This window comes from Marmota flaviventris, chromosome 18 (assembly GCF_047511675.1).
Source record: "Marmota flaviventris isolate mMarFla1 chromosome 18, mMarFla1.hap1, whole genome shotgun sequence".
NCBI lineage: Eukaryota > Metazoa > Chordata > Mammalia > Rodentia > Sciuridae > Marmota > Marmota flaviventris.
The window spans coordinates 35,729,832-35,743,172 of NC_092515.1; the positions used below are offsets into that span (position 1 = coordinate 35,729,832).

The 13,341-nt window shown below is 40.8% G+C and overlaps 1 protein-coding gene across 4 annotated transcripts in view; it reads left to right on the plus strand.

The window, feature by feature from the left end:
- Lpcat2 (lysophosphatidylcholine acyltransferase 2) overlaps positions 1-13,341 on the plus strand; it is a 74,584-nt gene that overhangs the window by 16,172 nt on the left and 45,071 nt on the right. For all 4 annotated transcript variants that reach the window (XR_003583296.3, XM_027938969.2, XM_027938970.2 and 1 more), the window contains exons 7-9: positions 1,656-1,690; positions 3,817-3,871; positions 10,947-11,029. Coding sequence is in view for 3 of the 4 variants with exons in the window: in XM_027938969.2 (XP_027794770.1) it covers positions 1,656-1,690; positions 3,817-3,871; positions 10,947-11,029 (173 nt within the window). In the remaining variant the exon portion in view is untranslated. The remainder of the gene's footprint in view (positions 1-1,655; positions 1,691-3,816; positions 3,872-10,946; positions 11,030-13,341) is intronic.

Consider the following 13,341-nt stretch of genomic DNA (forward strand, 5'->3'; position numbering starts at 1 on the left):
GGGAAGGTACACTCATCTATTATTGGTGGAACTGCAAATTAGTACAGTCACTCTGGAAAGCAATATGAGATTTCTCAAAAAACTGAGAATGGAATCACCATATGACCTAGCTATCCCACTCCTTGGTATGTCCAAAAGACCTAAAATCAGCATACTATAGGGTACAGCCTCATCAAAATTTATAGCAGCACAGTTCACAACAGCAAGCTATGGAGCCATAGCTGCATTTTAATGGATGGATGGATAAAGAAAATGTATAACTCAGCCTTAAGAAAGAATGAAATTAGGGCATTTGCTGGTGAATGGATAGAACTGGGGACGGTCATGCTAGGTGGAGTAAGCCAGATTCAGATACTCAAAGGTCAAATGTTCTCTCATATGTGAGAGGTAGTCCAAGATGGCAGGGGGTAGTGGGGGAAGGAGAAAGAAAGGGAAATAGGGGATACCATCAAAATAGAAGAAAGATCAGTGGAGTAGATGACAGGGATTGAGGAGGCAGGAGAAAGGACGGGGCAAGGGAACAAGAGTGGAGTGAATCTGACCCAACCTTCCCGTGTGCATATGTGAATATACCACAGTGAGTCTCACCATCATGTCTATCCACAAAGACACTGGAAAAAAACCCTAAAGGTAAAAAGCAGAAAGATTAGTAGAGGGAAGGGAACAGGGGAAGGAGGAGGAGAGGGAAAGGGAAAATACTGGGGACTGAATTAGAGCAAATTATATTCCATACTTTTATAATTATGTCAAAATGAATCCTAATGTTGTGTATAACTAAAAAGAGTCAGTTACAAAAAGAATATTAAAAAAGATTAACAGTTCTCCATCAATCCATCTTTCTATTCAGTGGCTGTTTTCTCAACCTTGGAAAAATGAAATTAAAATAAAAAAACAAAATTAGAACCATCAAATTTTTGCTCGTTGCACCTCTGTTTATAGGTTGATTTTTTTTATGTATACTCAAATTCTTTCAATATGCATTACTTTAATCTTTTCTCCCAAATAACCCCTTCCTTTTTTTTTCAACTGTTTATTGTAAATAAACTGTATTCTGTTTATTGTAAGAAAATTAATTTTCTAGATATGTTCATATTAGGAGAAAATAGCTAAGCATGTGTACTAGTTTTTGTAAAAATTCAGAATAATTTTTTCCACAAAAAGATCCATAGTGACATAGGAAGATGGGTATTTTGCTATGTAGAGACATATTCTAAGATTTCATAGGTCAGTTCACCACTTTTAATAATAATGTGCTTGTTTCATTTTTCAATGCATTATTTTTAATTTCAGGAAAAGTATACATGAATCCCAATATTAAAATGAGGTCTTTGGGGCTGGGGTTGTAGCTCAGTGGTAGAGCACTTTCCTCATATGTGTGAGGGTTCAACCCTCAGCACCACATAAAATAAGTAAGTAAATAAATAAAGGTATTGTGACATCTATAACTAATTTTTTTTAAAAAAAATGAAGTCTTTCAACCAGAAATATGAAAAATTGTGCTCTATATGTATAATAAGAAGTGTAATGCATTCTGCTGTCATATATAAATTTTTAAAAATTACATAAAAATGTTCATTATAAAAAAAAGATAAGGTCTTTGTTTTATTCGCTATTTTCCTTCTGAAATAACTACTTGAATACTTTTGTCATTGTAGGATACTGTGACCTGGACATGGCAAGGATATACATTGTAAGTCATCTCTGTCTGTGATTAGCTTAAATACATTTTACTTCAGGGAAGAAAATAAAAGATCATTTATTTCTTCTTTAAAACAAAAAATAAAGATTTGAACCAGAATCTTAAGTACCTGATGTCTGCAGAGAGCATCATGACTTTACCCAGTAACCCCTGGTATCTCCCATGTGGAGAATTCTAGCCAGTGTTCAAATGGGCCTCAAGGTTTTTATTTTCTTATTTTTCTGTTTCCTCAAGTTTTTGTCTTCTGACTTGTAAGGAGCATTGCAGTGACCAGTTTCCATCATATTTAGCTTGAGTTTTGCACTTTCACTTCCATTGCAGATTGAGCATCCTCTAGGGTCTGCATCGAGACTTTACCACCCTGTTTTAAGCAGTTTAGATCACATTAGTTGCACGTCCTGCAATAGCTGGGATGTGTTTGATGTAAGTTGAGAAACCAGCTCACTGGGATTTCAGTTCTGTTCTTGGATTTTGAAAGTGCAGGGATCAGCAGTTTCTCTAAGCACTTGAGTGAGGACAGCAACAGTTTCACTATTAACCAAGCTAAAAATGGGCCTTGAAAAAGAACAGAACCTGTAGAACCGCACTTTGCTTCAAGATCTTTTGTTTAGTTCCCCTTGTAAAGTCTGATAGGTGATGACCACTTGGAAATATTTAAAAGGAAATCATCATTTGCCTTCAAGGACTCTGCCAGATTCTTTGAAATAATACATTTTAATGAGAATGGGTGACGAATGGGTCAGTGGAATAACCCTTCGCACATGTGAAACAATTACGGTCCTGTTATGCTTCCGTAAGGGATGTGTAGACAGTACATTATCCTCTACTTTGTAAGAAATCTGTTTATTATTAGACTTCATGCCACCATGATTTTGAGTAGCTGGTTCTTAGCTTTTATACAAGAGAGAATTAGGAGAAATAAGTAGCGTCACGAACATTTTAGAAATAGATGTTCCTAAAAATCGGGTGGGTACATATTTATACTTCCTGATGTGTGTCATCTTTCGGGCCTTTCCAAATTTAGTTCCCTATAGAGATAGTGACTCTGGGTTCATGGTGTGGTCAGTATGGTTTTTTTTGGGGGTGTGGGTTACATAACAGTTCAAGCTGACATTAATCAAATAAATTGCTTTCTGGAGAGGGAATGGGATAGAAAATAAAGTGGCTTATTCTAGTCTTCTAACCTGGGAAGATGTGATAAAGGAAAAAAGAAAACAAGAGAGTGAATTCAGGAAACTGAAAAAAGATACTTGAAGAATCAGGGATTTCTTAGGACTTATAAACAAACAAAATCTTTAAAAAGCACAATTTTGTGTTTTCCAAATGCCACATTTTGAGACCCTGTCCCAAAATGATAACATATTTAATGGAAGTGGTTAATTTACTTCCGAAATTTCTTGTTTTAACTGAAGTTCTTGTTTGACCCATCACTTCCTCAAGTATGTCTCTTAAAGTAATTTTTACAAATAAACAGTATTTAAATTCCTTTCTAGCAGAAAAGGGTTGATTGGTCGTTTTGTTAAACATATAGTCTAATCCACTCTGCCTGATTTCTGGATCAGCTGACTAATGAGGCTAAATTAAAAAAAAATCCCACAGAAATCTTTCCCAGGGGTTCCAAAAATTGTCTTTGAAGAGGTAGCTAACCACTTTCAAGAAACAGTGCTATACTCAGGAGCTTCCCTAAAAATGTGCCTTTGGATAGCTTCTCCAGCAGCTTAGGCCTTTGAGTCGTTGTTGTCAAGGAAACTTCAAATTGGGGGTTTACACTGCTGAGCTGTGGTTCTGACTCACAAATGCATATTTGGTATGGCATTTGGTATTTTAACTTTAAAATGGTTGTCTCAGTCCAAGAAGTATTTGACCTGTGGTGTAGCATTTATATGCACTTATAGCATTATAGTAAATATATGTATATAAACATAAATGTGTGTGTGTGTGTATGTGTATATATATATATATATATATATATATATATATATATATATATATATATATTTACATGTGAATTAAGTGTTCTGTGGTGGCGTTCTTGTGTAGAGAAAGTCTGTGGAGTAACATTAGATGCTACTTGTATTACCACATAAAGATATAGCCCTCTCTTTTTTACTTTTCAGCATCCAGCTTTGTGTGCTGACTTTCTGCCAGCCCTTCACAAAGGTGGAAATCGAGGTAAGTCATTCAAAATATAACCTTGGAACTTGAGATTTGGCTTTTCCTTTAATTTTGAATTTCTGGTCTGGAGAGACCAGATGTGAAGTTTTACCACCTTTAAAATAAGCTCTGTCTTTCTGGGCATGGTGGTGCACTCCTATAATCTCAGCAACTCAGGAAACTGAGGTAGGAGCATTGCAAGTTTGAGGCCAGCCTCAGCAACTTAGCCAGGCCCTGCTTCAAAAAAAAAAAAAGGTGGAGAAAGAAGCTCAGTAGTAAAGCACCCCTAGTTTAATCATATAAATCCATACTGTCAAACCGAACCCGTGGAATCCTGTTAGGGAAACACCTCTAATCTAACTTCTGGAAACTTCTAAGATGTAACAACCCTGGCTGGACAGATTTGCGTCCCCTGATCACATCTCTTATGCCTTCAGTGCTGACCTCTACCAGGCTGAACCTTGTGCTTCTGCTCCCTGACAAAAGGAGAGGGGGAGCCCACAGTAGCTGGTGGAGCCCACAAGTCCTGGAAGAGGAGGTCTGTGAAAATCAGGGGGAGAGCTAAGAAGGCAGAAGCTCCCCCTTACAGTGTCATTCCACATGGGGAGCCTAAGGCAGTCCTGCTGGGAGGTGGCGGTCTGGTCTCTTGGTGTGAGTTTCAGTGGCAGATGGGGAGCTACAGAGTAAGGAGAACATTTGGAAAATTCTGGCCAGATCTTTAAGACTCTGGAGGTTGGTTTTAGGTACCAAGTGATACCCTCAGGCAACTGCTAAAGAGGGTTAGAATATTGGGTCTGAAAACACTTGCCTTGTTTCTAATTGCGTTCCTGTATTAACAGAATGAAAACCTTCAATTTGCATATGTAGTACAGAGCTCTGGATGCGGGTCTGTGGAATTTAATTCATAACAGGTCTGTTTTGCTTTGTTGGCTGGTTTAGCCACTCAGCCATTTAGAAGTTGTCAGTAATTCCAGATGATATAGGAGAGCAAATTATATTTCAGAATGAGTTTAACTTCAGTGAAATGTTCCTTGAGATTTGCATGTTGCTTGCCTTCCTTGAAACTGTTAGTTTTATTTCACACCATTTGTTTTAAAACCAGCTCAGCATCTCAGCATGACAAAAAAAACATAGTACCAGCTCTTGGATGTTTCTAGGAGAAAACAACAACTAATCCGTGCCCTTTAGGAAGTACCAGGGTAAACAAAATGGATTAGGTCTCTTTTCTCAGTACTTTTTAGGGCCTTTGAAATATTGGACCGCAGAAGCCATTTTTCTCTGGATATCATCTGAAACCAATGTTTCATAGAGTATATTTCAGGAATCCCCAGATCATACAATTCCTAGATACCCTGAGCACAGATCTTTCTTTTGCAATAGCTGCTCAGGTAGTCTAGTCCAGTTCTCCTTTTCTAAATAAACAATAAAGCCCATAGTTAAAACAGCCATGCTGTCTTCTCTGCAAATGTGAAAGATGTCACTCTCTCTCTCTCACACACACACACACACCTACACACACACCTCTGTTCTTTCCTTCAAATTGACCGCTCTCCAGCTAAAACAAGACCTAGCAACAGATGTGGAAGTGCACAAGAACTGTACCCCTTTGTTCTGCACAAGTGTCAGCGGTCAAACTACATTACAACAGAGGTATGTAAATTCCTCATTTTTGCCCTGACTGCTATTACCACATTTCCTTTCTGTGTCATGACTTTCTTTCTTTCTTTTTAAAATGACAATATTTGCATTCTCCAGCTGCTTCTGAGACCTGTTTAGATAATATCTTCTGGCCAAAGAAAAGAATATACCCTTTGTTCTGTAACTTCAGGAACAAAATGGCTTTCAGCTGGTTGAAAACAGTTGACTCAGTGGGGATTTGATGTATTTGAATTGTGGTGTGGGGTGAGAGGGTGGGAGTTTAGGGACTTCACTTTAGTCATCTTCTTTTAATTATTATGTAATTATTTTTACAATGCTGCCTTTCACCCGACAACTCCAATTACTTTATGTTATCTGAATATTTAAATTCCCCACTGTTCAGATATAACTAAAAAGTGTATCTAAGCAGCCCTCAGTCCCTGAGTCTGTCCACGCCCTGGCTCAGGCTGTGAGCAGCTGGGCCTTGCCGCTGAGGTCCATCTTTTCCAGCACGTCTGTGGAGGCAGAACTTGAGCCTCCCACATAGAGGTTGGTTTGAGGTCTCTGTTCTTTTTGTTCCCGTTTCAGTGTCTTGGTGGTTGGGAGTGCTCCCCTCTTTTCTCTTTTACTTTAAAAGTGACCGAAATCCTTGTTATTGTTTTAGACACACACTTAGAACTTCTTGAATACTAGATAAACCTAATTCAAGGTGTATCACTCGAGAAGATAGTCTTAAGTTTGTGGCTTGTACAGTGAACTTTGAGAGGATTATTAAAGAGCTCTTCTAGACACTCTTAATTTTGTGAGTCACAGGACATCTCAGAATATCGACATGTCCTTTAGTTTCACACGTCTCTAGTCAGGAATGATGATTACCAAACTCTTCACTTGTTTGAAATCTAGTGAATATAATAGACAGGGAATTTTCTTATCTCCTTTTCTCCATCCCTCTCTGCTTCACCAACAGAGAGATTTATTTTTGGAAAAGATATTATTTTATTGACTCTTGGGTATTAAAAAGGTAAGTTCCAAACCTCATGCCCTGTGGAACTGTTCTGGGCATCCTTGAGCAATGACGACTGTGAAATGATTCACTGAAAATTACCCTTTGAATCGTAACATTGCAAAGTGGAAAAGTGATCACCTCATCAAGCAGCCACCTCACGGCCACATGTGTTCTCTGTGCCTGTAAGCCAAGAGTTTATCAGGGCATTGGGAATAAGTTAGCCAGCAAGAAGCATTGCAAAATATGGCAGAAATTAAGAGCCTCCTAGAGGACTTGACAAGAGAGGGTTGGTGGTAAGTCAGACCATGGGGCCACCAGCCAGTTTCTGAATGCAAGCTTGACTTCTTTATGGGCTGTATCTCAGGATGCATTCAAAGTATGTTAGAAGCCACTCAGTGTATTACAGATGCATTAAAATGATTTATCTGTCGGCATGTAGACATATTTGGCTTTGTAAAATTCCTTTACAAAGCTCTTAGTGGGCTTATAGTGGCTGGCATTAGGCCCAAAATCCTGCTGAGCAATTCATTGCCTTCAGTAATAGAAAGGAATTCTTTTCTCATTTGAAAAGAATATCTGATTTAGGAAAGGACTGTAGTTAATAATGAGTGTTATGGTCAGCACCTATACAGATCAGTCACTTTTTTCTTTTTTCTATTTATTTTATTTTATTTTTTTTTTGGGGGGGGGGGTGGTGCCAGGGATTAAACTCAAGGCATTCAACCACTGAGCCCCATCCCCAGCCCAATTTTGTATTTTATTTAGAGACAGGGTCTCACTGAGTTGCTTAGTGCCTTGCTGTTGCTGAGTCTGGCTTTGAACTCAAGATCCCTCTGCCTTAGCCTCCTGAGCCACTGGGATTATAGGCATGTGCCACTGTGTCCAGCTGTTTATTTTATTTATTTTTGTGTGAGGGTATGGTGCTGAGACTGAACCCAGGGCCTTGGGCATGCTAGGCAAGCATCCTATCACTGAGCCACATTCCCAGCCCTATATGTCACTTTTTTAGTCTTCAAAGAGCCAGTTACATAAGGAAGGTCAAAACAGTTGTGTCTCTCCCTCAACAATGAGGGCACACTCTGAGGTAGGTGTTGTTGGGCGGTTTTGTCCACTTGCAAACATAGAGTACACTTGCACAGACCTAGATGGGAGCCTACTACACTCCTGAGAGATGGGGAATATATTGGCTGGTGCATGCTCACCACAGACTTGTGTTTCATGTTCCTGTGCTGAACACAGTGGGTGGTTTAACAGTGCTAAGTACTTGCAAATCTAAACGCAGAAAAGGTGCAATAAAAATACAGTATCAAAGATTTTCTTAAAAAGGTACATCTCTATGAGGCACTTGAGTAGAGCTTACAGGAGTAGAAATCTGGGTGAGTCATTGGGTTGCTGTAGACTTATCAAAATAACCAGATACACTAAGAATTGTTTGTAATTTTGAATCTAAAATAAACCTTTTAGACAACTTCCATCTTACAACTACACGCTCCCCGCCACCTTCCCCACCCCAATACATACTGTTCTAACCAAGCTAACTTCTTCTGGACTTGGTTAAAATGTATGGATACTAGTAGAGAATGGAGCATTGTAAATAGAGTATTTATTAGCTGGCAGTTCTGTTCCAGTTCTGTAACTGCCTACCTGTTTTGTGCTCAAGAAAATTACTTCAACCTCCCTAAGCCTGTGTTCTCTCTGGACCGTGGTTACAGTAGTATCTGTTCTGTAGGGTCACGGGGACTTAATAAGGTTTCTTATGTGCTGCGTGTGGCAAGTGTTCAGTGCCTGTTAGCTTTTATTTCCCTTCTCATCTGGATGTATCTCTCTCTTCTTTGAGGGAAGAAGCATCGAATTACTCATAAATATCTTCCTTCTTTTGCATTTTCTGTCTTTGAAGACTTAAAGAAAAATCACAGGAAGAATTAGAACCACACATGTGTTAAGATTGATCTTCTAAATTCTTTTCTAATAGAAGAAAAAAGAAAAGATTGAACAGAGTGTCATCGCTCATCGGTCTGTCTGTTCCCACTCGTCATTTATTTAGCAGAGAGGAATGTGCTTGATGTGGTCAAGACACATTGAATAAACGAGTTTTCTGAGCACTGATGTTCAGGCCTGGCTCTGGTTAGTGGGAGCTGTAAATATCTTGTGCTGTTTAAGGCCCAAGAGGAGGTGGGGGACTATGGGGCCAAAAGCATGATCTAGAGGTGTTACTATGGGAAATGTGTCACCTAGTCTGGTCCTCACCTGGGAAGGGTGGTACAGTTAAGGGGGTGTGGGGGCGGGAGAGCCGTCTCAGGTGCAGTAGCAAAGGGAATAGAAGTTCCCAGAGACCATCGTCTTTCAGAAATCGGAAGTGGCCTGCTGCTGGCCAGGGAGGGTGAGGTCAAGGTGGGATTGCAACCTGAGAGGCAGCAGCAGCAGCAGGTGTGACTTCCTGTAGCTTCCCTCCCCTGTCTCTAACAGGAGGGAGAGGGTGGGATCCAAGGGGTCTGTGGTGGTCTCTGTAGGTGGGCAGAAGTGAGAGTGTCCAGGTGACAGAGAGGCTCTAGGAAGTGCCTGTCTCCCACACCCAGGCAGATGTTGCCAGAGGAGGGCGGGTAAGAAGGGGTGCATAGTCCTGGTGTGACCATGACGTTGTTGCAGTCTGTGAGGGACTAGATGAGGGGAGAAGCAGTGCTCGTGGCCGATGGGGACGCTGACTGAGGAAGGGTCGAGGAAGAGGTGAGGGTCACGTTTGCTTCCATGGCTGAGGTGGAATTGAGAAAAGTGTAGCTAGATGAAGTGACTCTGTGATAAGGTGTCACATGGGCCATCAATGTGAGTACTGAGCATGATGAGAGAAGATGGAGGAGGAAGGGAAAGTTGGGGTCCTGCAGTCCTTGGGGTATTTATTTAACTGTGCACTAAGGGCCATACCAGGTAGTAGCAATCAAGTTCTCCTCTTTTTGGCTAATCTTCCTCTCCAAATAAGGGGCGTGTGTTCACGCTATGAATCTTGAATGACTTGGTACAAAATGGAAATGTAGTCTGGAGGGCCAGATTTTATCCTAGGAGAGGGGACTCTTTATTAGAGTTTCCACTGAATTGCTTCTCAGGAGGCATGGTGCCCTCAGGGCCCAAGAGGGTCCAACCCAGGCTTTTAGTTATTTTATACTCCAGTTGGAATGTATTTCCTCAAAAAATAAAATACCTTGCCAATATGAGAGTAATTAAAAATCATTTTATGGAAAATATTGCCTGCACGCATAGAAACCAGGCCCACAGCTCGCAGTATGATGTTTGGTTAACCGTGTAGCAGCCATTTATTTTTCAGGGTTTTCAGTGTGTGCTTTTATGACCTATAAATCAAGTACATTATAAATAGTCACTTGGCTTTTTTAAAAAATGAAGAATTATTTGGCATTGAAAACTTTCTTCCTTATACCATTTTGCAGGAGATTTTATGAGCATTGATTTTCAACCAACTTTCTCCTTCCTTGAGCTTCCTACTAAAGCAAATAGAAAAATGTTTACTATCAGGATCGGGGGGAATTTTTTGTCTTGTTTATTCGTTGAGTTTGTTGTTCTGGATACTTAAGTGATAGGGGGACCTCTGGTGGCTTAGTTTATTTTTCCACCTTGAACAATAACTGGAAGGTCTGTTGAAAGCTAAGGAAAGGACCTTAGACCATCTGGTCAGAGCTTCTCACTGAGGGGGGAGGGGCCTGAGGCCCTGGAAGACTATAGGACTGTTCCAGGCTCCCATAGCAGAGCAGCGGCTGAGGGCTCGCTGTGCACCATGCCCCCCCTCTCCTTTGGACAAATCAGTAAAATGAATTTTAAAAGTAAAGTGACATGTAGCATGTGCTTCTGTACGTCCTCGACGGTTTTTCTTAAAGGTGCCTTGCACACACCTGTGCTCTGCTTCCTGCATTCCAGGGTGCAGGCCTTGCGTGGATCAATGTGGGGGCCTCCAGCCTTCCCCTGCTCTCCTCCTCTTCTTCTTGGGTGCCTCCTCTCTATACCGCTGAAGTCACTGCTCAAAACTAGGGACTGGGTCTTGTCTTGCTTAAGCATCTCTGAGTCACCAGTGCCCATGATCATCAACATGATTAACGAGATTTGAGAACAGGACAATCTGGAAGAAGTGGCATCTCCTTATACAGAACTTTCTCTTTTTTTCACACCATGGCCCTGCCATTTGTTTGCGGCCATGGCTATATTACTTAACCCCTTCAAGTCCCATTATTCATCATCAAATGAAAATGGTATGGCTGGCCCCAGGGAATTGGTGAGAGAGCTAATCATATAAAGCCCCTAATGTAAAGTACCCAGCACATAGTAGGTGCTTAATGGATGGCAGCTGTTATTGGTTGACTTACTCATCGATGTTTATAAATTAATTTACTTATCATTTGAATGTCTTAGGCCTAAGGATTTTTATGGAAAGTTGTATTTGTCTTTCAGTTTATGCCTGTTCAAGTACCAAGTGATGCAGAAAAAAACGATCCTGTCCTTTTTGCCAATAGAGTCCGCAATTTAATGGCAGAGTAAGTTACTGTATAAGATTTCAAACAGTAAATAATTTGAAAATCATTGGCAAATGTCATTTAACATAGCTTTCAAATTCCTCCCCCAGCCCCACTGAGGGCCGCAGTCTCCAACTTACTTTGGTACATAAGCAAAATAACGTGCCCAGGGATGTGTATATTTTCCCCAGCTTCAGCCTCAAACTAATGGAAGTGAGTCTTTACCTGAAAGACCAGGATAGCACAGCCAGAGGAGACCAATCGGCACTGTCCACAGGTGGATTCTCCCCAGCTGGCCCGTCATTGCAGGCAGCTCCTGCTGAGCATCCCACCCCTCCCCTCAGCTCCCCTGCAGCTGCCCACGCCTGAGGGTTTCAGAGTCATCAGGGCTGTGAGCACCACGAAGGGGAAGTTTGCAAAGGTTTGAAAAGATGCACAGAAAAGGAAAAAGGTTACTCTTGTGAAGGAATGGCTATAAATTTAGGATTTAGAAACTGCAAAGCATAGGCATATATTTTCCTGCACTTAAGAGTGTTTTAGCTGGCTGGTATTCTAATTAGATAAATCACCCCGTCTTGTAATGAAAGCATGCGTTTTGCTATACCATCCAGGCAGCCTTGGCCCTCCAGATGTGCACCCCCACCCAGGCACCACCTCCCTCAGTCACTAGTAGGAGGTTTGGAGCTAACAGACCTGCAGTATTTTTTTCTCTTTAGTAAGAATTCAACAGGAACTCTGAATATAGCTGACATTGGCCTTATAGCCTGATTATTCTGATTGAGAGATATATATTATATATTTTATCTAATATTTTATTTATGTTTATATTTTATCTAATTTCTAAACCAGCTACGAAATTTGCTTTTCTGTATTTTGTTTCTGATGTTTTCATACCAGTTTCTGTCCAAAAGTTACAAAACAAGTACAGAGAACTTAGATAATTTATACCAGATATTTTGGCTTCCCCAAAATGTGCCCCAAAGTAGAGAGGGGATTTGTTTAGGCAGCTTTTTCTTAATTTGTGAGGAGGCAGGGTATAATGGCCTTATTTAAAGAGTAAGAAAAACCTCGATCGGCTGCACAAAGTCCTCCCCAAAGTTCCTTCCCCTTGTGGGAAGTGCCCGTCTCCTGGCTTTGTTTGCTGTGAGACTGGGCAGGAAAGGAGGAGATAAGAGCATCTGGAAGTGGAAAGGAGCAAAGCAGGTGGGGGGGGGCTGCAGTGGTGGTGGCAGACGGTCACCAAGCAGTGTGCTGGAACCTTCGCTTGCCTGACGTCACCTCTCAGCCACCCGTGAGGGAGAGAGGACGTGAACTCTGGGAACAGTCACCCCAAATCATAGGTAGTGCCTGGGCTGGAACTCACATCCACATGCCTGTTCCCCAAACCCCACCTTTTCTTTATTATGCTGTACTGTTTATTATTATAATTCCTGAAATATTTAACATTTTAATTTTCCCTTTTAAGTATTCTTACACCAAAATATGTGTTAATCAAAAACAGCCCAGAAAAACTATGTATCTATGTATAGGGAAAAACTGCTTTATTCTAATTGCACTCGTTCAGTCAGTCAGTCTTCCTAGCAGTGATTCAACAAAGTCAAGTAAAATTGAAGACATAATCCTATGATTTTCATTAAATATTTGCAGATAAAATTTTAGTGAAGAAGAAGCTTCAGGAAATGATTACCATGTGTGGACAGCCTTTCTTCTTGTACTCGGTGTGCTTTGCAGTTCTCACTAATACGCATCTTTTCTGATCCACCTCACTGCCGTCAGCCTCAGTCTCATTGAGCAGCGGTGAGGTAGAGAGGAGTTCTGGTTTCCTTTGAGGAAAGGGAGGACGTCTGCAAGAAATACCAGCTTAGTATCAATTTGCTTCAGTAATTTAGAAGATTGCTTTCAGGAAGAAGGTGACCTCTAGTTATGAAGGATGAAGAAGCACAGATGCTAAGGGTTTAGATGGACGGTCCATGTCCAGTGCACACAGATGCCGTTATCTGTTCCAGCAGTGTCTCTACTAGCATTCTTATTTTGTCCTTAAACCTGGACAGTAATTGTTCCTATGTGCAGCCAAGAAAAATGAAGCTTGGGTTAATTGTCAGAAAGTTCACAGTTAGTAAAGGATTCCCGAAAAACTTGGACGTAAGTCTTCTGATTGCTTTCCGTGAAACTCAAGTCAACAAAACAGAAATTATCAGCTATATGGACAGAAGCATGCAGACCTAACATTTTAGGGGCCCCAGTTAAGTCTTTGAAGAAGTAGAAAAATATGTCTCTTTGGCAAAGAAAGCCACAGCTACTGGCCTAAAAAGTAGTAAATACTTTTCCTTTTG